The sequence below is a fragment of the Clinocottus analis genome, unplaced genomic scaffold (assembly GCF_023055335.1).
Source record: "Clinocottus analis isolate CAN_PGR_092001 unplaced genomic scaffold, fCliAna1.0.p SCAF_16, whole genome shotgun sequence".
Classification (NCBI taxonomy): domain Eukaryota; kingdom Metazoa; phylum Chordata; class Actinopteri; order Perciformes; family Cottidae; genus Clinocottus; species Clinocottus analis.
The window spans coordinates 10,299,450-10,323,832 of NW_027175887.1; the positions used below are offsets into that span (position 1 = coordinate 10,299,450).

The 24,383-nt window shown below is 43.1% G+C and overlaps 1 protein-coding gene across 3 annotated transcripts in view; it reads left to right on the forward strand.

Annotated features, from left to right (window-relative positions):
* Nucleotides 1–24,383, forward strand: part of prkar1b (protein kinase, cAMP-dependent, regulatory, type I, beta) — a 55,622-nt gene that overhangs the window by 24,354 nt on the left and 6,885 nt on the right. For all 3 annotated transcript variants that reach the window (XM_068578232.1, XM_068578234.1, XM_068578233.1), the window contains 5 exons: nt 9,037–9,098; nt 12,163–12,209; nt 16,447–16,605; nt 20,966–21,026; nt 23,227–23,348. In XM_068578232.1, the coding sequence (XP_068434333.1) occupies nt 9,037–9,098; nt 12,163–12,209; nt 16,447–16,605; nt 20,966–21,026; nt 23,227–23,348 (451 nt within the window). The remainder of the gene's footprint in view (nt 1–9,036; nt 9,099–12,162; nt 12,210–16,446; nt 16,606–20,965; nt 21,027–23,226; nt 23,349–24,383) is intronic.

Consider the following 24,383-nt stretch of genomic DNA (forward strand, 5'->3'; position numbering starts at 1 on the left):
ATGCTGTTCTCCAGTTTTCTACAGTGCATACAGTCACTCGACTTTCAAGTGGGCTCTCAGCTTTAGGGCTGCATGAGTTATTGTATTTAAATTGATATTTGATTGTCTTTTAAAACGTCATTCATGATAATGATTCTACTGTTTTTGCATTAGCGGGGGCATTTCTTGCAGCTCAACAAACCATTTTTTTTTTCAACAACATTTTTCAACAACATGCAGAAACAAAAATTACCTTTAAAACACCTATATGTCTTTAATGTTTTTTTCTAAAACAGATTCAGGAAAAAAGTCACCGCAAGTAATGGGCTGAAAAACCTGATCTAAATCTTTTAGTGATTTGTTATTGGATTACAAAAAGAGTCCATCCGCCCACTTTTTCAAGAATTTAGAGTGTTCAAAGTGAAAGAAAAGATATTTGTTCTTTGCATGAGGTATTCTTGTACTATTCCATCAGTAAGGATACAACATGAGTAATGAACAAGCTTCAAACCTCAGAAACTCAGCCACTGAAATGAAGTCAGGTTTCTGTATCCATAACAGGAGCACAGAGGCTGCAGATCCAGGATGTTTTTTTATTACCAATGATAAGAATTGTATTCAGCAACTTTCTATGTATTTTTCTTAGTCAAATGACATTTCCAGTAAGCAAGTTGCTAACATTAGCACATTCCATGGTGTTATACACGAGGTGCTAGTTGGTTGTTCAACACTCTCCAGGTCTGGAGGTTGTGTGTCTGATAAAGATGTCTGTTTATAACTGGGAAGGCCTTACGTCAGTCAGGTGTCAGCTATTGAATGTCAACTATTTCTCTCTCCTCCATGCACGTCTTACCTCACTGCTCGCAGTACTGGTTGATTCGGTTTATGCACACACACACACACACACACACACACACACAGTGTTGAGTTTTCGCCTCCAGTATTTCTACTCAGCGGATACCTCGTCCTTCACGTTTTCCCATCTAATCATCCCCTCATCCTCCCTTCTTCCTCCCTGCTGGGCATTTTCAGAGTTTGCTCTTTGGTCTCAATTGCAGCATAATATATACCGTACCTATGTGTTTGAGCGTGCATGCATAATGCGTTGTGTCGCGTAAACACCTCTCAGGTTTAAACCTTAACAAAAGAGAGTTGGTGTCCCGATTTGCTTATCTAGTTCTAATGCTCGTCTTCTGTGAGGTGGTAGTGAGGGAGCGGAGCGGAGTGGAGGGCGGTGAAGAGGAAAAGACATGCCCGCAGGACAGCGGCATGTCTTGTGATGTTTAGCGACGTGTCAGGATGTGTGTGCTGTGTGTGTGTGTGTGTGTGTGTGTGTGTGTGTGTGAGAGAGTAAGAGAGGAAGAAAGAGAGAAGCACAACTCTTGGCACCTGTATACAATGTATTATGCATTCCATTAAATAATTATTTTTAATGTATCTCTGCTCATGGGATGAGTGTTTCTCTCTCCCTCCTTCCAGTGACATGTCCTCTGTACACACATACGAGCAGGAGAGGCTTAGTTCTGTCAGCGCCTGATTCAGCCTGACCCCTTTTCTCTCTAAGTGGAGGAAGAGCTCGCTTTTCCCTGTCCTGGGGCAACAAACATTTGAGACAGAGGGCCTTAGGAAAGTGAGAAAACGCTAGCACTGGAGAGTGTACTCGACCCACAGCATGAGAAAAACGAGTTAAAGTGAACCAAATAGAAGAGAAAAAAAAAAGAAATAAAGTTTTGGTGAAGCTAATCAAGAGCATAGCCGTCTAATCTCTACTGAGCGAATGGAAATGGAAAGAAAGGGAGAGACTGCATGGTTGGACATGTTTGTGATGTTTCGAGGATGACATCATCGCTGCACCAGCAGCCGGTGTGTGTTGGATCATCAGGTAGGCCTGTTAAACAGCCTTGTCACACTTATTCATGCTCTCAGCAGTCGGACAAAAAGGAAGCCGGGAGGCAATGTTGAGCTCCAGCTGAATATAATTCCCACTCTTAATCAAACTCGAATCGTTTAAATGATACATAGACGTCATATGGGCTAACTTTGCTGTATTACCTCACCTGTACTTTACCTGGAAAATTATTCAGCTATGCTCCGCGGTAGCATGCAATCATCCTATGATTTTAAACATCAAAGGTTCTGACGAGGCATATATTTACAATCAAGATCCTGTCAAAGTATTTGGTATTTGTTCTCCGCCCTGTAACACATCCTTCTTCCTCCTCACATCCTCCCATCAACTGCCCCATCTTCCTTTTCTCACTCTTTTCTCTCCTCAGGATGGTCCTTTCTTCCACTGCCATGCAACTCTGCCTCTCACCTCCCTGATGCCAACGTGTGTGTGTGTGTGTGTGTGTGTGTGTGTGTGTGTGTGTGTGTGTGTGTGTGTGTGTGTGTGTGTGTGTGTGTGTGTGTGTGTGTGTGTGTGTGTGTGTGTGTGTGTGTGTGTGTGTGTGTGTGTGTGTGTGTGTTAGAGAGGAAAGCACTGATGCCCAGTACCATGCTACTGTGCATGGTAAGGGTGTGACAAGGCTGGATTGCATTGGCAGGCGAGCAGAGTCCAAGGTGTCAGTTCCAGTTGTACAGTGGTAGTTCAGTCTGATATTTTATCTGAGGACTACTGCTTCAATTAGGCTCAAAGGTTTGAGGAAAGCTACTGTGTCACTTACTCTTTCCCTCCCTTTCCGTTAGGCAATGGCACGCAGCAAACAGTGCGGCCATCGGGTAAATGACCCAGGAGACTCACTGCTCAGGGCTTTTGCGCTCATGCAGAATACGCCCGCACCACTCAACTTAAGCTTCTTCCCTGATTCAGATTTTTAATCTGGAAACTGATGCCAGCATGTTTGGAAATATCAAGCTGATAGACTCTTGTGTAAATCAGTTTTGGACTAATTTTGAAGCAAGAAACTGGACATGTAGAAGCAGAATTGTGTTTCTTCTTATGTAAAAAAAAAAAAAACAGTTACAACAGTATGCTTTATGTCGGTGTCAGAGTTTATAGGTGTGATGTCACATCATCAGCTAAACACTCCCCATAGTTTGCTGGTCTGGTGAGCTTTCAACAAAGCTCAATAAGTTCTCCGGACACTTGTAAGTAAAATCAAGCTTTTGGGGTGTAATAGTGCTTTTTCAATGTTAGAAAACGTTGTAATAGATGTTGCATTTTTATTTGAATTATCCATGTGTAACATGTCAGACGGAAATTGGACCTGCGCGCCTTAACACTGCACTTGAATTTTAATTTAGAGATGAGAATTTCTCTCAGGTGGTCTGAGCATCGCACTACATTTAAATGACACCTTTTCCTTCAGCAGGTGTCAGCAGCAGTGTTCAGGTCACACAGATCACCAGCACTGGCCCTCAGGTGCTCGGGTACACTCTACTCCACTTTGTAGATACGGGAGGCAGTCAGGTTTACGCCCCTTATAAAGCCATCAGGCCAGGTGTGTGGGTTTAACGCAGTGTGCTCCCTGCAATCCATTGGCTTTAAATGCAAGTTTTAATCACACAGCTTACTCAAGCTAGACCTCTTTAGATCTCAACGTATATGAATGTTAGCCCCCATTAGATCTTAGATTAGTGACAGAAACATCAGTCAGAGGTCTTAAATTCTCTTAAAGGGTTCAAAAGGTTTTAGTGTGCGGTGGACAATTGCAAAGTTAAAAGAAACTCTACCTTTTTGTTTTGGAGCTTATGATGTTTATCAGAGGTCCGAGAACCGAAGCCCAGGGCCTAACGGGAGAAATGCCAGTTAAGCTTTAGAAAAGTGAGGGTTCTCTTTCTCCTTGTCTGGCCTTGGCCTCCTCTCTCCTCCCACATTGTTGACCGTCTTTAAGTGGTCATTGCCACCAGCCGTAAACTGTTATGTCCACCTGTAAACCCCCAGGACCACCTCGGTGCCTGTACACTCAAAATCACTCAAATATAAACTCAACCATACTTACAAGGAGGAGCTCAGGTAAACTTTACAACAGTGTGCATAAAAAATAACAGTTTGCAGCTTTAGTATTTTTTTTATATATCTGCACTAAAGATGGCAGGAAACTATGGTGCCGCCACGAGCTACAGCCAGAAATATGTGCACCCAGATGCTTTGCTTTTTGGATATGTTTCGCCTCCTCAATAAGCTCCACCTTTAATTTTCTCTTAGACTTTTGTGATGTGCAAGAAGAACTTAGTTTTCCCGAAACAAACCATAATCAACTTGTCTGTCCTAATTAACATTATGTGATAGTTCTAAAAAATGAAATCAAAATGCATGTTCTCTAAAATATTGTTCACAATTGTCACTGTACTTTAAAAACTGGAAGTCGCTTGTGATTTGGTGGACAGAGGGGATCTATGTGGCGACTCTTTATTAAGTAAGATACGGTTTGGAGGCCGATGTGAAGAAATGGGCAGCAGCTGGCATGGCCCGGGCCCTCCAGCTTTCTTGAAGCCTTTAGGGAGGGACGGGGCACGTGCCAAGAGCTTTCATGTCATAAATATCCTCCCTGAATGTTTCAGTGCTGTATAATTACATCTCCTTCATCTCTTCCTTTACTCATTCTTACTCACTGTTAGACTACAGCCTATTGTGTGTGTGTGTGTGTGTGTGTGTGTGTGTGTGTGTGTGTGTGAGAGAGTGTGTTTATATGTGCGTATCAGTTAATGTAATTAGGTGGTTTTAAAATACAAATGTCATTGTGTCGTCACTAACAGCTCAGTGGGGTGAGTTGAGAGTGACTTTTGCAGCTCGGTCTCAACTTTAAACTTTAAACTGTACACCACTTAGTCAGCCTCATAAAGATATTTTCCATCTTACTGTGATATATACCCATAATGAGTCAGACAACAGGCAAGTAAACAATTCAGTTAACCTCCATCCTCAGTGCAAACCTAATTTATGTTGTCGTGCTTTTTGTGAGCCCGCTTGTGCTTTTCACATTGTGCTGACTCATCACAACTCTTCACCTGGCAACCAAACAAAAGGCAGTAGTGTCGCACGACTTTTTTATGTAGCAATCTGCCACTAACACTGCAGAAGGTATTCAGCGTGGATTATTTTAACAAGTCACTCAGGAGCCTGAAAACCTAAAGAAGGAAACTTTTTTTCCATGTTTTACAGGTGTTTATTTGGATTTTTGTTTATTCAAAAATATTAATGTTGATTTTGAATATTTGGAACAAGTGGACCCACACACTGGTATTTCCCTTTTTAATACAAATTTAAAATGTTATGCCCTTAATGTCAATCATTCCCCATGGTATTGAAAATTTCACTGAATATCATTATTTTTCAAAGTATTGTCATGAAGTTAGAGATTCCAGCACTAATTTCTCTGTAAAGCAGATCATTCCTACCTCGTATGTTTTTCAGTTGCTCAGCATCTCCCTGCTGCCTGCTGCAGCCTACAAAACTTATATAGTCACATATTCCTCAGGCCAGTACTTATATCGTGGAATTTTGCAGACTTGTGAAACAAAGACTATTGTTCTGATCTGCCAGAATAAGCAATCTGAATTACAATCAACTGTGGTCGTGAAATTAATCCTCCAAGCACTAATGGCATAAACACTGTGGCAGCCAAACCAGTGGCCCTTTTCTGCCAAGCCAAGACACAACTTGGAGAGCCGGGAAGTTCCCGTATGCGGTGCAGTTGTTGATTGTTTTTGCTTAATACTAAGCGTCTTCCATTCGGACGAGTTCGTTCCCCATTAAGGGCTCGTGGAACTCAACATCCTGCGGTAACAGAAAGACATGGCGGCACGCTGCAGTGTTAAAGAGGCCTTTGAGTGCTCATGGCGTCATGGCGGTGCTTTGTGTGAGGCGGTAAGGTAAGAGATCCAACAAACAAACAGCTGTGTCGTAGGAGAGAGCAGCAGGAGGATGGAGGGAAGAGGTGAGGTGAGCGAGATAGAGAGGCCGCCAACGCCAACAAGGAAGAACAACAAGCACCCCAGTTAAAACAAGCAGGCCTGATTTCAGTTCATTAAAGACTGAAATCCCCCAAGCTAACCACATTTTTATGGGCGTTTGAGAGCAATAATGGGCTGTGGCTGCGTTGCTGTGTGCGTGTGCATCAGAGAGAGTGAAGGCTCGCATAAGCTTTTCCGTTCATTCTCGCACAATCAGACACCTACATGCGTGTTTACGGATACTTAGTGTGCGGTATAACTTGCAACCTGACGTGGCAGCGACATGTCCTTGTGGCTCGATTGATCTGACAACGGGAGGGAAAAAGTTTCATGGTGATCACAACACAAAGCAATGCAGGGCGTTACATAGAGGTGTCTGCGCTCTAATTGTATCCATTTTGATAATAACTCTCATTATGACTTTTGGCGGAGTGCTCGAAGAGACAGATTGGAAGAATGATATCGGCGAGGGTAGTTTGAAAAGCAATTAACAATTGGGCATTTACATGGGTGCATTTTGGCATTTCTTTCTGAGTATGTGTTCTTACATGCATGTTCAGGTGTGTTGCAGGGAAGTATTTCCACATATCTGAACCATGACACAACCCCTGTCTTCCTCCCGGGGGGTGGAGGTGAACTTCCTCGCCCCCTCAGGGTCTGCAGGGTCCCTCTGTCTGTCTCTGTCAGAACAGCACACCTATTGTTGTTGGGTGGGAGTGGGGGGGGGGGGTCTACCTTTACATAAGGTCAGATGGGCTACAGGTAGCGGTAAGGGCAAGATTAATCACTCCATCTGAGATAGGCGGCGTGGATGGTGGAGGGGGGTGATAGACTGAGAGATGAGGGAAATAGGTGGGCCAGCGAGAGAATTAGAGGGACGGTGTAATTGAGAGGGGAGAGGAAGAGCAAAAGTGACAGGGAGGAAGTTGGAGATGAAGAAAGGGAAAGAGGGGCAGGTAGAGACGAGAGGAAGTAATTACCTGCGTAAGTGTCTTTGTGGAGCTCACCGATGCATTCAGCGGGAGGCAGGGCATAGAAAGAGAGAGGTGGTCATGGGTAATTACCTAACCGCAGGTTTGCTCACCTTTGATCCTCTCGCTATGACTATGTGTCTCAGACTGGAGCCTCCTACTTATCTGCATTATGCATCATCATCAACAGCATCCTCATCATCGCCACTGAGAAATACTCAACTCATTCTGAGTTAGACGGCACTGAAAGATATTGTGTGCAGTAGAATATTTGATGTTAACATAATTCATTGTTGTGGATTTTCCCTCCATTTTTTATGAGATTTTCAAAATGACTTTTTTCTTTTGCTATGGTAATTAGTTTCATGGGTTACACATGATTCTTTTTTTGTGACCAGCTTCTGAATAAACAGACTGCATGCAGGGAGCAGGTGCTCACAGATGTGAGGAAAGTTGAGGGCACTGTTGCAGATGTTGCTCTGACTAATCACCATCAAAGCCCAGGAGTTTGTGTGTCGTATGAGAGTGCCAGTGAGCATGGTTTTATCGAGAAGGCCCGTGCTCAAGCATGTTGTTGCAGTACTTGTGTGTGTGTTGATATGCAATATTCTGGTTCCATAGTACCATGTGCATATATGGAGGCTGCGTTGAATGAGAGTGTGTCTGTGCATCTTTTAGTTCATGCTTTACACTTCAAAGACAATGTGTGCTTTTATGTACACAAGTGTGTGTGTGTGTGTGTGTGTGTGTGTGTGTGAGTGTGAGTGTGTGAGAGTCAGTGGCCAGCTGCATTACACAGGGCATACCTGGTAGTGTAGCTGGCCTAAATCCACCTTCTTAGGTCTGCTTTTTATTCAGTGTCACATAAACAAATACCAGCAGGGTCCAGTCACTTCCAAACCACTCAATAACACCCTTAGATCTCTGCCCAAAGTCTTTTGACCTGTAGTTTTTTCTTTTTATTCTTTATTTTTTGGCGAGCATCACGTAAAGCAACAAACATGTCTGTAGTGAGCAAGGTCTGTTTGTGTGTTTGTGTAAGCTTTTTCATTTCGAAGCGCTGCAGAGTCTAGTGTACTGTCATGAGCACAGACGTGTTTAACACCCACACATTATTTTGTACAAGCCTGTGTGTTTTCAGAGGCAATATACACTCAGACCCAGGCACACTGCTGCACACATTCTGTGACACACGTACTACATCTTCAAGAACAGGCTTAAACCTGCCCCACATTCACTCAACAGGTCTTGTATGTCTTTGATATGCCTGACCCTCTTATTGTTTTTTCTATATTTCTCTATTGGACGGGTGGTATGCAACTGATTAGATAGATAAATATACCCTGAAGGTGCGAGACAAGCAGAGAGGAAGGATACAGAGTTTTCTCTTGTCCCAACACATCTCAGCAGTGGAACTTTAATCTGCCTCGTGCATTCAAACGGCCCGATTAGGAACAGTCTAACAAGCGCTTTTCCTGCAGGGCTGAAACAGAAATTAAGTGCTTAGGCACAGCCAACATTTTGTTTGTTTTCTCAGCGCCTCTTTCTAAAAGATACACACAGACATACAGACTTTGATCATGTGCTGAAACCAGGCAGAGTCATACTGAACCCTACATTTAGTCTTAATACGATGTAAAGATGCGGAGAAAGTGGCTCACGTGTTGCAATGTTGTTTGATCTGATGGTAATAATGTCTTTTGTTTGGGACTTACATACAACATAAATCTTATTGGCATATGTCTGTTCATTATGACGACTTTAACTGAAAATATTAGTTTGTATGTGGATGATAATGAAGAAATCAGTTGTGTACACATTCAGGTGGGAGCGTTTAGTGTGTGTGTGTGTGCTTGTGTGTGTGTGTGTGTGTGTGTGTGTGTGTCGGGGTCATCCAGAGTTCTCTGGCTGTCCTATCGGTTGATAGAGTTGACACTGTGGTGACGGCCGCCCTGTCTTTCCCATCATGGCGCTCTCCCTCGGTACAAACTTGTGTGAGTCAACAAATCAGGAGATCTCTGGAGTAAATTACCGTAATCTCATAGTTGAATTAACCTTCTGTAAGTCGCTTTGGATAAATGTGACAGCTAACTGAAATGTAATGTAATAGCATGCGTTTGAAATAACCATAATCTTCTTCTTTCCTTCTCCTTTCTCCTCCCTCTCTCTCTGCCTGTTTCTCTTTCAGTGACATATTTGATGCCATGTTCCCAGTCACGCACATTGGGGGGGAAACAGTCATCCAGCAAGGTATGTGCAACTATTTTGTTTCCCCACAATTTCAGTAATTGATAATGCTAAAAATTGGGAATGTAGCTAATGTGTAGACCCTTCTGTGTTTCAATTTCTGCACATTTACTCCAAGTCTTTAGTTTTGTGCCAAAATGTCAACAACTCACTTGTCTTGCCTCACTTGATTTCACCTCCCACTTGTGTGCCATGCATGCAGTCCTCTCTTTGCCTGCATGCCCTTTATCGAAAACAAATTGCATCTGTTGACACTGCCACTTACGTTTATTTGGCCTACGACTTCTATCTTTCTTCCCGTTTCCTCTCTTTGTCCCACTCATACCCTGGGTCCGCACCAGATGTCCCTCTATTCTGTCATCAAAGCCTTCGTTGTAGACATCCCTGGACTTTGAGGGAGCACAGAGCTTCGTAGGACCAGACTGTATTTTCCCAGTAACCCTCACCCCTAAACTCCTATCACATACTGACATAGACATGTTTAATCGCATATTTAAAATGCACATTCTCAGAGCCAAATGCCCACTTTGAGATAGTGCTGTGTTCACACCTGCATAAAATCACATAGCCTATACTTGTGGTGCATTCCATGCAAACACACACTCTCTCAGACGTTAAGTGAAGTAAAGCTATCGGCTGTTTGGACAAACACTCGCTGTGTCACTCCCACCCACTCTGAGACAGCATCCAGAGGTATATCAGTCCAAATTTGGTGATAATAAAGTCTAGCTAACTTTGTAGGGCCCCCAGCCCCAGACAGCCCATTGTTATATACACTATAGAGTATGGTATACAGTATATAGGGAGCTGATGTCATTGCTAATGTCTGGACTACTGTACAGCTTTAAAACATCACTATTACTGGCCCATCAAACATTATTGAGACACAGCTAGAAGTTATCGGCCCTCTGGCTAAACAAAGGGAGAATCCTAACATTGAAAAAGAAGCATAGAGGTATTTTCATCGTAATCTATGTAATATGCTCTATCAGGTTAATTTCATCTGATGTTTTTGACATTAGTAATTCAGCAGGTATCAGCGATTGGTTCTCGAGTTCAGAGGAAAATGCGAGGCATGATCCCAAATTTGAAATAACAATTTTCAACATGGACTCTGTTTTGAAAGATGGACATGTCTGACCTGATGATGCATTGTGGGAAGGAAAAGGATGCAACCCATGTTTTCCCTTTGAGCATCTTTAAGAATCTTAACAGTGTTAACCACAATTAGCTTTTGTTGAAATAAGGCCACACTAACTACACCTTCTCGCCTGTGTGTGTGTGTGTGTGTGTGTGTGTGTGTGTGTGTGTGTGTGTGTGTGTGTGTGTGTGTGTGTGTGTGTGTCTGCCTATGTGTCTGCACGTGCTGGTCAAATATTTGCCTTCACTTTCAAGCATAGGGGGATTGAAAGAAGAACAAAGAATCCACCCAAAGTGTGTCTGCATATGAGTGTGTGTGTATGTGCTTCAATGTGATAAAAGACAGGAAGAGTAGAAGAAAGAAAAGACGGAGCGAGAGGGAAGTGAAAGAGAGATAGATGAGATGAAAGAGAGCGAGAGAGAGGGAGATAGAAGAGGGCCAGGTTGCAGCAGGTTGAGTGTGTGTGTGTGTGTGTGTGTGTGTCCACTGGGACAGACCATCAGACAGACAAGGAGCGTTTCCTGTGATAAATAGCGCTGTATGATTAACGAGCACTCTCCACTCAGTATTAATTAGCCGTGTGAACTCCAGTGAACTTTACACACAGGGTGCTCTCAGCCTTTCAACTCTTCTGGTGAACATACACACAAGAACACGCACACACACAGACATACACACCCTCACAAAATGCATAGACGCATGCATACTTGTGTCATGTAAACTCATGCATCATCACCCACTTGTACCTCTGAATGGAGTTGCATTTGTGTCTCATTGGAAGAGTGAGCTGCAGAGAGAGCTCCACAGTGCACTCCTATGTGGCTGTCAGTCCCTTTTCATAATTTCCCCTGAGCCCCATGTAACAGATACCATAATTAAAGGAACGCTTCACCATTTTTCAGCCTTATCTCCAGACAAGATGCTTTTAGTGGACATCAACCAACCAGATCCCATGCCTCTCTTTAAGGGTCAGCTTTGAAACCCAGCAAGCCACTGTCAATGACACAACAGGGAACCAGACAGCAATCCAGACAACATTTTCTGTTGCCTGTTGTGCACATTTGAGAGATACAAAACAACAAACAAATCCAGCTGTAGCTCTGTTGATGCACATTTTTTTGCACAATATATACACGCGTCATGCGTTACTTATATTTAGAGGTGCTAGGAATGTTGTTCCCTTTGGATAGACCCATGCTTGTTGTTTGCTCTAGTTATTATGCTAAGATACTATAAGCTAACTTGCTGCTTGCTCCGATGTACATACATGAAATTGGTTTTGATCTTCTCATATAATTCTCAGGAAAGAAGTGAAATTCTGAACTATTTCATTCACACCAAGTTCTCTTTTTTTGCTGAAAAACAACAAACATATCAACAGAACTACTAAAAGAAATGTGCGTTTGTCAATTTTCTGCGTAGAGTAGCAGTGTCTGTAACAGAATATATGAGGTTGATGTCTGTGGTTGCATCAGTCTCTGTACTTTACATTAAATTGAGGCTATTTAAACTACACAAGCATCAGTAATGTAACAGAGATATTGCCAGCCCCAGTGATATAGTCTGCCTCATCTTTGACACTTTGTCTGCCCTGAAGCTTTCAGAGGACGCAACTAATAAAGACCCAAAGGAAAAACAGTTCAAGACAAGACATCCAACAGTGATTTCATTAAAAACAAGGGATGGAAGTTGAGTGTGTGTGACAAAATGTGTTTATGTTGAAGTTTCTGAGTTACTGTTTATTCCCCAGCTCACAGAAAGTGGTATTCCAATCCACTATTTAGGTTTAATGGTTTCAAAATTCTCCTTTGACAACTTAAGCAGACGGTGGAAGTAATAAAAAAAGTGTCCGCTCCTGGTACTATTCCCGCTTTTTTCCCTGCTCTTTCACAAACTCCTGTGTTTCTCCTTGTCTCTCCCCTCCAGGCGATGAAGGAGACAACTTCTACGTGATTGACCAAGGTGAAGTGGACGTAAGTGGTTGACATGGAGACAGAAGCACACATACACAGAAACGCTAATTTCTCTTCAGAGTAACTACTTTCATTTTAACTGACAAAAGTAAACCATTATAAATGAAGGGGATCGAAGTGTGCAGTGTGCCAATATTGTGTATATGTTTGTATTCACCTGTTTTTAAGGCCAGGCCGTATGAAGGATTTCGACTCAGTGGGAAAACCCAGCCTTCTCCACTCGTGTTGAGACAATGTTTCCCTCTAACAATGGACAGGTTGTGTTGGATTGCCCCCATGTTTTGTTCTCCTCAAAGTTCGGTTCCACTCTGATGGCAATCTGAACATGGCGCTGTGGAGTCCAGCGCACCGCGAAGGGAGTCGAACTGCGAACGTCTTTTGTCTTAGCGAGCCAGACGCAGAGCGATAGAGTTAAGTGCAGAGATAAAACAGGAGCTGACGGAAAATTAAACAGGAAGTGACCTTATCCGCTTACAGCGGTGGTCACAGACACGGTGGGTAAGAGGAGAGAAGCAGGTTGGCAAGCTTGGCCGAGCGCGCTTTTGTCGGCCCACCTGAGAGACGGAAGTGTATAAATACTGAGATGGTGCCTTGATAGAAAGACTGAAGCACAGCTAACTGAACAAACGTTGTTCCATTGTTTTGGCTGAAATGTGATTAGATAAGTTACTGGTGAAACAGTATTGGTTGTTTTCTACAGAAGGGCAGCTGTGTGCACATCCATTTCTCATAAAAGATACAAGATTTATTATATATATATATATATATTTTTTTTTTTCAGTTTCCTTAGTGTTTGATTGTCTTGTTTACGTGCTGATATTCAATGTGTTCTTACTCTCTCAATAGGCACAAGATTATTTTAGTTTTTTTGCCACTAATATTACAATCTGTGGCTTCTCTCTTTTCAACCAGTCAGTGTTGAAACCAGTTGGTCTAGTTAACCTTATATATTATCTATTTATTCATAACAAACCTAATTTACATAGGCGTTGATCATCACAAGATGAAGTCTTGTACACATCTTATATAAGTTTGCAATTACAGTACACAGGCTGTAATGAAGACGGATAACTGTCAATTACTTCGAAAATATAATAGTTGTCTAATAATGTAGTTTGCCCAGCAGCTCCCCAATTTCCTTCAACATCTATATACAAAGTGTGCTGTGACATTTAAAATGTGTCACTTCTCAACCTTGTAAATTAGCCACGCTTTATCCACGTCGTCCGTGGACTGGAGGGAAAACGGAAATGTCAAGGACGTCAAAGTCAATTTAGATGAGTGAAAACAGTTTGAAGGTGGAGCCAAAAATAGAGCCAAGTGCAAGTGTTTTTTTAAGCAAATGACACATAGCATGTTCGCTGACGCGTGTAGCAAGTTAGGACATTTTACGGGGAAAGCTGAAATTCATTAGCATATCATTAGGAACGTATATTTAGGAACTGAAGCTTCTCCAGGATTTTTTGATGCCCTATTAATCGTAAAAGGAGTCGTTCACTGGTTCATTTCGAAGCCGCGTCTTAACGTACGCGCTCACACACACACACACACACACACACACACACACACACACACACACACACACACACACACACACACACACACGTGTCATAGCAACGCCGCTCTTAAGAAAGAGATGAAACTCCACACATCTGAGTTTAGATTTATGCTCTTTTTCTCATTTTTTCCCATAGAACTGTCTTCATGTTTGCTTTATTGGATTCACAGTTGGTCTGGAGCTCAGTCCGGCAGCTGCAGCATCACATTATGTCTTTTCTGCTCTGGGTTGGGACTTCATCCCCTTTCTGTCTGCCAACAGTGAATCTTAGGCATCTGCACCCAGAGCCAGGATAATATCATTCTGCACCCGAGTCGGGTATTCCTATCCTTGGCCTCAGCCCCGTGCTCATCTGAGTCTCCTGCACTTCTCTCTCTCTACAATCCACCCCTCTATCTCTGCAGACAGCTGCTGCATCCCAGCCACATCTCAGGCACTGAACCACATCAAGCTCAGAGCCGAGGTTATTAAAGTGTGGAGATGTCTCTCATTAGACAAGGGTGTAAATCTGCTGGCAGCCGATAAACTGCCTAAAACCACTGATGTAAACACGCATCCATGTCTGCAAACAACTGTATTCAGTTACAGACATTGGCCTGTATTCATATGGATGCACCACAAAGGAAATTAAAGCTTTCATTCCAAATTGAAAGATGATCTTTGTTGGAAAAGAAACACTATTTGTAATTACATATTTAATATCTGGTAACCCTTAACTTCCCCTGTTTAGCATATAAACAGTATATGAGCATTCAATTGCCCACTTAATAATTTGTAACAATATAATGTATCCGACAATATACATGTTTATTAAAAAGTCGTCTTCTCAATCGTCATGTATGACCCACTAGAATGTGCAGCTGTGTCTGCAGAGACCCTGCCCCCCTCGGCCTGCATTTCTTCTCGTGTTCTGGACGTTTCTCTGCGTCAACATCTTTAAAAAAAAACATAGAAGCAAACAGCCAAGAGGAAGCTAATCGAATGGCGCACACGGTACGGACCCCTCCTTGCAAACACAGCGAGGCAGGACGCCAGCCGGACAAAGCTTGTTCCAGAAGGAGACTGAATCTGGGGGTTGCTTTCACGCGCCGGCTAACCACGATCAGGAGGTGTGCCCTCCGGGTGTCCGGGGAGGAGGAGCCAAGTTTGAACGTTATGTTTACAAACTGCAACTGACAGTTGGATATATAAAAGTGTTACAGAGTGCCTTTTAATCACAGATAAATTTATCTGACATTTTTGTGAGTAGTTATTATTATTAGGACTATGATGATGATGATGATGATTAATATTATTTATCATTATAATTATCATCATTATCGTACATATGGCATTTGGGAATGCAGTTAAATAATTGCTGCCCAATAGACAAAGAGAGACAGAACCTCGCTCTGACACACTTTTGCAGCCCACGGGCATGCACAGAGAGACACACTACAGCTAACTCCAAACAGACACACACAGCAACACAGCCTCTTCCAACTTCCAGGACGTTTGATTTGTTGCTTTTTAATAACCACCAGCCACACACATTTCGCTGTAGATATTCACATTGTGACAGCTGTGTGACAGCATGCATGGTTCGAGACCTGAATTGTTTCATTATTTCGCCCCCTTTTACTTAATGCATAGTGCTGACTCAATACAGCACAAGTGTTTCCGTTTGCAGTCCCTATGAACAACCTTTTCTGCAAGTTTTGGCTACAGCATTACTTCATGATCCAGTATGGGCATAGTTGTTTGATTGTTTGTCCTGACCGACCTGCAGGTGCATGGAAGTGTGTGGGACCTTATGGGATCAGATTTACAACAATGAAAACCGAACAAAGACTTTCAGAAAGTGGAAACTGCGCAGTAAAAAAACATACTAGTACCTGTACTGTATGCTCTGATGTAACACTTTTGCAACACTCGCATGATTGTTCTTCTGTGGTTGACGTAACCGTAGCCGGCACTTTTCATCTCTTTGAAGACATCCCAGTTTATAGTGAAGGATGAGTCCCTTGTGGTCTTCTCTGAGCTTTGGATAATGGCTTGCAACAATTCTGGCAATTCACTGCCACCGGAGGGATAAACCCTCTCTCCCTTCCTCTCCTTTCTCTCTGTGTTGTTAAGTCAACAAGACAGTGGATACTGTGTCGACAGGTGAAACCGTAACGGCCCCAGAGACAGCCTGAATGAGTCTCAATGAGCTTGTATTGTCTGTAGAGCTATAGTGGCTGGTTTAAATAGATCCGTGCATGTGTGTGCGTCGGTGTGTGTGTGTGTGCGTGTAGGTGAACAAGCGTTCAAGTGCCTATACGGACCAAAAAAATCCACCACGGCTTTCTGTCCTCCATCGCTCACAAATCAAAGGCACGGTCCTAACAAGACAGGACAGATGAAATAAAAGGGATGGATGGAGAGATAGGAGGGCTTTGTAGAGGGTCTCATTCGAGGGTTAGAGGGGATCAAACACTTAGGGACAAGCCTATTCAGTATTTCCAACTGTTAGAAAACTGAAGAGAGGTGGAGGGGGAGGAGAAAGTGTGAGGAAGGTGTCTCAGGATGGGTAGAGAAGTTGAAATGACAAAAATAAGGAACTTCTTCACAGTCTACACAGCAGTGATTGACAATCTTTAGAACCATTTAAGCTTATACAACACCCGCTCATCACTTTGTTTCTTGTCCTTTCTCTAGGTGTACGTGAACGGGGAGTGGGTGACCAGTATTGGAGAAGGCGGTAGTTTTGGAGAGCTGGCTCTGATCTACGGGACTCCAAGAGCTGCAACCGTCAAGGCCAAGACTGATCTTAAACTGTGGGGCATCGACCGGGACAGCTACCGACGCATTCTCATGGTACAAACTCCAACACACATACTAGCGACAGCCTATAAGCTTTTCAGCAGCCTGTAAGTTTTTCTAAATGTACTGTATTATTCTTGTTATTCACCGAAACACATTGTGTGTTGTCCTTGACATCTAACAAACATGTGGTGTGTGTGTGTGTGTGTGTATGTGTGTGTGTGTGTGTGTGTATATTCCAAAGCTGATTTTCTAAAACATATTTTTAATGCTGCAATGTTCACATACATGTTACCCAGTTTGCAATCTTCTTCTTGCCTGACTTTGCTGGTGCATCGCAGCTTATCTTGGTTGTTACCTCCACCCGTAGAGCTCTGAAATAGTGTGAAACCCTTGGCAGGAATGTGTATTGTGTCACCAGCGCATTAACAAGATAAACAACATGAGGACACGCTAAAGAAAAACTGCTGACAAACAAAGACCCTTCGTCTTCCTTCTCTGAAGTACCCAGGAGCACACACACACACACACACACACACTCGCACACACACACACACACACTTTGACACAATACAGAAACACTAGGTGTGATGTGCACACAATAATTAATTACAGAAGGAGACTCTCTACACTCTTATCACTTGTAATATTTTCTCCCACTCAACCACTTAAAACTCCTTAAATCATTAAAACAGTTCATTTCATTTTTATAAAAAAAAAAAAAAACACACTCGCACATGCATTCCTCCGCTCTTAATGTCTCTCTAGATCTGTTGGTAGATGAAGAACAGGGGAAAAGGGAGGGCTGCGGAGGACCGAGAGGGTCAACCCTAATGCCTCGACACACACTTCCAGCTCCAGAAGCTTATCTATCAGGAATGTCTAAATGTTTAAACTGGAAACACAAGGTGCTCGGCCCTAGCTGTCATGCTGATTCACACATACACACACACACACATTGTGGGTGCTATTAGAAGGACTACTTTCTGTCTTTGTGCCCCGACTAAATACTTCCTCAGATGTTCTTCACACTTTGCTCCAAATAAATGAGATAGCCACTAATTAACCTCCTAAACGCCCGCGTGCCTCTCAGCCTTCATCAGCAGTGAACATTCTGCTCTGTGTCAAACAGTTTGAACCCGCAGAGATGGCAGAAGGTCTGTGTTTGGACCTTTCAGCTCAATGTAAAGTTGGCACAGGCCTGCCTTGCACTCATGTCACTTCTTAAGCACATAGTTTAACTGAGGGCACAGTCTGCCCTGGTAACCTTTCTTTGCGAGGACTCTCTCGTTCTCTTTCTTTCTGTCGTTCCTTCGTTCCTTCCAGCAGCAGCAGGAGGGGAGGCGAGGGGGGAAGCAGAATTCAATTACGTGAACCTGTAGTTAATTATTGCTGTCAACGATTTGTAAAGCTGTTTTTATAGAGTGCGGTATTCTGGCAGCGTCTTAGGCCAACACAATGAGCATTCTCTGTGTGTCTAAGTATGTGTGTGTGTGTGTGCGTGTGTGCTTGTTTTCCAGTGAAATGATGCGGCGTGCTTATGCCTGCAGCTAGTTAGTCAGGAGCTCAGGAAGGTGTGCTGCAGCTACCGTCAGTTTCACTGTCCGCACATCTGTTTCTCTGCTGGATTTCCTTGTCTGAACGGTTTTACATTGGTGCCTTTAGAGAAGTGGATAATTCAGTCAGTTAGATCAAGTAATTTAGTCTGATTAATTGTATCATGTCAGGCAACAGTATCCCTCAAATTTCATCAACTATTGTTGGTCACATAACAATTTGTTGAGACGTTCCTTGATGATCGGCTACATTTCAGGTTTTGTCAACCTCAGAGAAGTTCACAAACCATGATGCCAATTTATCTTGCGCTGAGTCCATTGTAATGTTAAACTCTAACGATCTAAAACTGATAGTTAATTCATCTTTTCTGTTTCCATCTTTAATGTGATGACTGTTAGTTGGCCAAACACAGACATTTAAAGAACCTCATCTCAGAACCTCTGAAAGACATTTTTACAATCATTTGATACTTCATAGACTAATCTCTTGATCAGTTTATCAAGATCAATTGATAAGGGGATTTATCGTTAATTCCAGCTCTACAGAGCCTGGACATGTTTGCTTGTGCTTTTGCATGTCACCTGTCGATGATTTTACCCTGGACCGTAGTTCCAACCACTGAAGATGCTGATAACAATATGAACATGTCAGCAATCTCGAGTGGCCTTTTGAAAAAACAGTTTACCCTACACCTCCTCCTCTCTTCCTTATCCAGGAGGACATTTAGTAAACAATGTAACACCATTCCCTTTGATTCACACACTCTCTATTGTGTTGCTGCCAGTCATACAATACCCGTCTTGTTGTGTCATGTTAGTCTTTAAACACGCACAGCTACAAAGTAATTAACAGACTGACAGACTACTGTCAACAAACAGAACACAAGACAAAAGGAGACAAGGAGAAATGATACCGAGAGATGAGGAGAGATGTGGGCGATGGGAGATGTGTTTTCTCATTGGACAGAGATGAAGGCGATGGGGCGTGAGGTACGGTGGGTTTAGACTGGCTTCGCTCCACACCTCAACCCTTTGATGATTCTACCTCAAAGACGGCAAGCAGACAGAGGCTGCTTCATCTTTAAGGAGCAAACACATTATGGCCAACAGGAGTAGGGGAGTTTTGCACATGAAACATAGGCGCAGGCCCTCCCAAGTAGACAAAAAGGCTAAAGACAGATAAAAAGAATGCAAAGAAGAAGAAAAAAGGTGTGCACCGAGAAAATAAATTATGATCAGAAATCAGAAATTTGGAAAAGTATCATTTTCATTCCCAACCGCTGTGTTGGCCCGACCGGCCCTCCCTCCACTAGTCTCATATCAGACCTGCTGTGTAATGTAATGCTATGTCCGCATGGTAAGCTTTTAAGCTCAGCAAGCCCGTCTGAGGAGCTCTATGGGGAAGCTGTGAAATCAGGAGACCAACTCGACATATTTGAGGAGAGTGCATGAGTTTGTGGGTGCGAGGGAGATATGTCAGTGGTAGAGTGTGAGTGTTTGTATTTGTTTGCTTAATGAGCATGAAGTTTTGTCTCTGTAGAGATAGCAACGAAAGATAAGTGGCAGAACCTTAAACACATGCACACACACAAATCATTTATCCAGGAGGGGGGGGGCGATGGAGGTTACAAATCCTTTAATCAAGTTGTTTACGATTCTGATCTCGACATTGGATCACTTGGAAACATTTTCTCCCCTTAAAAGACAAAATGTGAAATTATATGAAATTAGAGGCAGCAGCGGGACTCAGGCACTTATGCACTAAAGACACCCCGAGCCTCAATATATCATTTCCATATGCAGAGGCAGACGCAGGGCGGACAAGATCGTCTCTCCTCACTCTCTCTGTTTCTCTTTGTGTTCCCGTTCTCTCACCCGAGTGGTTCTGTGCAATGAAAGAGAGAAAAAAGGAGAAATGCCGTTCGAGAAGGGGTCCTCTGGGTCTCGACTTGTCAGGAAGCACCTGATGTACATGGCAGAGGCAGAGAGGGGAAAGCCCCCAAGCCATATGGGAGGGGTGGGCCACACACACACACACACACACACACACACACACACATCTAATGAACTTCACCACACAAGTCATACACACGTCCATAAGTGTGACCCCCCAGGAACTGTTAGTAAAAGAGAACCACATACTGCAATTCAAATGTTCTATTTTTTTAGTGATGTTTCTAATAGTTGTTGAGTTCTTAGGTTATGGCCTTAAAGGTCACTTGTGATGTAAGACAATATTGATACACTTGAATATCGTAGTATTATATTTTGTGATTTTTAAAATTAAATAACAATATATTGCTTTGCTTCCGGCGTCACAATGTATCACGATATATTGAATCGCAACCTCTGTATAATACTACGTATCGTATTGTCAGATTTTTTTTTTTTTTATTCACTGCCATAATATGAAGACCAGTGAGTGAGCATCCATGTGAAGAAAATACATGTTGACATGAAAATCTGTGAGTTCAAGTGAAAAAGACAGAAGAGAAAAATCTTACACTGATTATGTATAAATAAATAATGGCTAGAAAAGTGTAATACATGGAAATAATAATCTTTCCATGACAAATATCTTTTCAATATCAGTTTAAAAACATTGTTTCAGTTTTTTTCTGTCAATTAATGCTGCTAAACTTTAATTATCTGACAACAAACGTGAACAGTAAGTATTTATTTAAATTAGAACCTAAATCAGTTCCTTGTCTTGAAACCAAGCCATAATGATCACAATATTTTGCAGAGAAATCACAAATAGAATTTTTACGACAATTGTGGCGGACTATTCCAGACAAATTCAGAGAGCATGGCAGATGGTGAATGTCTCTCCTCTTTCTCTCTCTCTCCCTTCACAGGGCAGCACACTGAGGAAGAGGAAGATGTATGAAGAATTCCTCAGCAAGGTGTCCATCCTCGGTAAGCCTGTGAATATGCACAAAATCATATCCCGTCGTGAATATTTCAGTCTCTGTAGTAGCGTAGTGTATGACAATTGTTCAATTCAAACACCAGGTCAGAGAGTCCAGAGCAGCAGTTAAATCTGCAGGGTTCAACATATAGTGTAGATTAGCCCACGTAAACACAGGCGCAGGTTGTATCACGGGGCCCACAGCCGAGTAAGGGCTGTGTACAGTCCCAATCGCTCATACTGAAGCCAGCCGCACTGTGCCGTGTCACTGCGTGGACAATTAAAGAGGAGGGAGTGAAGACAAGCCTCTCTTCTCCCACTGGAATTTGGTTAACACCGGCCTGCACAGGCCACCAGAGGAATGGCGAATGAGATTCATTCAGACTCTCCAAAAGAGTTGCAATTGGAACTGACATCTCATCCCTTTCCACTTGATCGTGTGTGTGTGGTGTATAGAGGAAGGCCATGCCCCCTGTACAGAGTTATTAACTGGCTGAGTAAACACATACACTCAATTCAGGTCTTAGGAGAACGTCTCTGTGAGATCCACTCTCTTTTCATTCACCTCCTTTCTTCTGCGTCTCCCTTTTCGACAGCCTTGTCGAGGCCTGTATTCAAACGCCCGCCTCCCCTCTTCCAAGTGCTTTTCCTCTCTTCATTCCTCTTTCTGTCGCTCCGCTTCTCCGCTCCACCTCTTTGAATTGGAGGAGGGGTAGGAGGCGTCAGTGTTTTAGTTTGTCTTTGATTTTTGAGATAGCCACGAAATTGGGTACAAGCCCTTGATGTCGAGGAGTGAAGGAGGGGGCAAAAACAACACGTTCTTTGTCTCTCTTCCCAATGGCCTATTCCCCGAGTGCATACTCTGTATGTGGGTAGCGAGGTGATCCAAGTGGGTGCAGGCGCTGCGAAGCGTGAAATGTAGGTTCTTTAGTCAGCACATTTGTGTATCACGTTACATGCCGAGCTGTTAAGGATCACTACTATAGGACCTGCTGCCTTTAGCTTGCAGCCAGACAGGGGACATCCATCTGGGGGCCGGCAGACACCACGGCCCCACCGGAGGGGACACTGGACACCTCCATCCGATCAGACTTCACCCAAGTTAATCCTAAGAGCATTTACACACACAAATAGATACACACTGGGATCAGTTACTGAGCACATCAGGAGGCAATAGTCTCAAACAAAGAGATTTAGCTGTAGTTTTACACCTTAAACTTGCGTCTTAGTCAAATCAAAACACTGAATCATCCTTTCATCTAGACAAAGCTAAAGATGAGGAGTGTTTTCACTGCAGATAAGTCCCGTTCCACGTGATGGATAGATGGACTTTAACATGAGGCAACACTAACCTTCTGAATCGTGAAAGCAAATTGAATCTTCTATGTGGAGGATCCACCAAAAATAAAAAAAAGATAGATCCTATTACATGTTTTCTATCGCAGGACTTGTTCATAAAAAGTCAATTCTCATTCAATCAAGGACATTTTAGAATTGACTAGAGCCTATAAATGAAATCATGTCTATTCCACCTAATGTCACTTATTTTTTCGAATTTGTTTTCATAATATATTTAATTCCATTGAAATTGCTTGAAACTTAACTTTATTATTATAAACCAAATTAGGTTGCAATGTCCCATCCCTGAAGTGTAACTGAATCACCTTTTACAACAACAGAGGGGAAACAACAGTTTGAATAGAGCAGCATTAGAAGAGCCTACTGAAGATGTATTCCAGCCACTGAACAAACATTACTCACATTGATCTGCACTGCACTTGAGTTATGTATCTAATGAATTACAGTGTATGCGATAACTACATCCTGTGCCCCAAGCAGATGCTCTTATCTTTCTCGCCAAAGAGAATGAAGATGTTCAGATCTTTCTGTTATTTTATGGTCAGACATAGGACAGCTCTCTGTCACCGCAGCCAAGCTGAGGTCCTACAGATTAAGGAGTTAGTGTGGAGGTGTTTTTGCTCCAGGAGGCTCCATGAAAGGAGGGAGGAGGCAAGGGTTTCTGCGACATAATGGTCCCTGATGAATGACTGGATTAGCCTGAGGTAGGAGTTATCGTTCCCAACAGCTTACTGGACTTGAGCAAGAGACATCCTCTTAGACCCTGGAACACACACACATACATCGAGCATCTGTGCATCTACTGTTGCATTCGTCCGGGTAAATAGCACGTTGTTCTGTTATTCACAGAGTCTTTGGATAAGTGGGAACGTCTGACTGTGGCTGATGCCCTGGAGCCCGTTCAGTTTGAGGACGGAGAGAAGATAGTGGTGCAAGGAGAACCTGGGGATGACTTCTTCATTATTACAGAGGTAAGATCTGTGTGTGTGTGTGTTTTTGCTGCGTTACTGTTTTGACAAGTCTATTAGAAGACGTAGTAGTGGTACTAGTAAGATAGGATGTGTGGGAACTTTCTTTTACTGTCACATTTCCTGCAAGCTGTGAGTGTTGACAAACGGGGCCACGAGACCGTGTGTGTGTCATCAGGTGGGCACCCGGGTTGATGTACATGTAATTATGCAGAGACGTTGGTGGGCTCTTTGCTGAGGCTGGAACTGATCCCAGTTCATAGCCACCCGCAGACAGACTACCTGGTGGTGTTTCCCTGCCCCGGCCCTGTGTGAAGACCGACCCCCCCCCCCCCCCCTCCACCCCCCGCCTCCCCTCCTCACACTGCAGGCTTTGTGGAGCTGGGGCCCTGGCACAGCTTCGTGAAGGGTCCCCTGCCTGTCATCCTAACACACTTTTGATTAACTCCATACTTACACAGCTTTCACCAGGGACAAGTCAAGAGGACCCTGTCCAGAAAGGTGGGGGGGGGGGGGGGGGTAATCTGCTTGTCCTTGCCTTCTACTCCCATATCTCATTCTTCTTACGTGAAGGTTAGTCTCTCAGTCACTTGCTCTGTCCATCTGATGTCCAATAATATTCAGTGAGCCGTGCATTGGGTACAGTGCATGAGAGCGGTGAGGTGCTGTAAAACAAGAGGGTTTTTATCAAAGGTGCTGAGTGATGTATCACTTCTTATCCCCTCCAGCACAATGCTCCTCCTCTCCAAACTTCTTTCATCTATCCTTTCATTCTCATAGTTATGCCTCTAGTTATGGCTCTCTTCAAAGTTCTATTGCAGTCCGTACCTATTTGAAAAGTGATATATTTATGTTTTCTGGCACTTATCCAACACATTACATTTAAAATGCAACAGTTATTATCAAGGTAAAGTTCTGACTTTCAGCTCTAGTGTTATGACAGTGGTCCTGTTGGGTTAATTGTGTAGCACTTGAGGCCCTTTTTATACATTTACGTCACTAAATCCAACCTGTGTTTTACCTGCTGAAAACCAGACT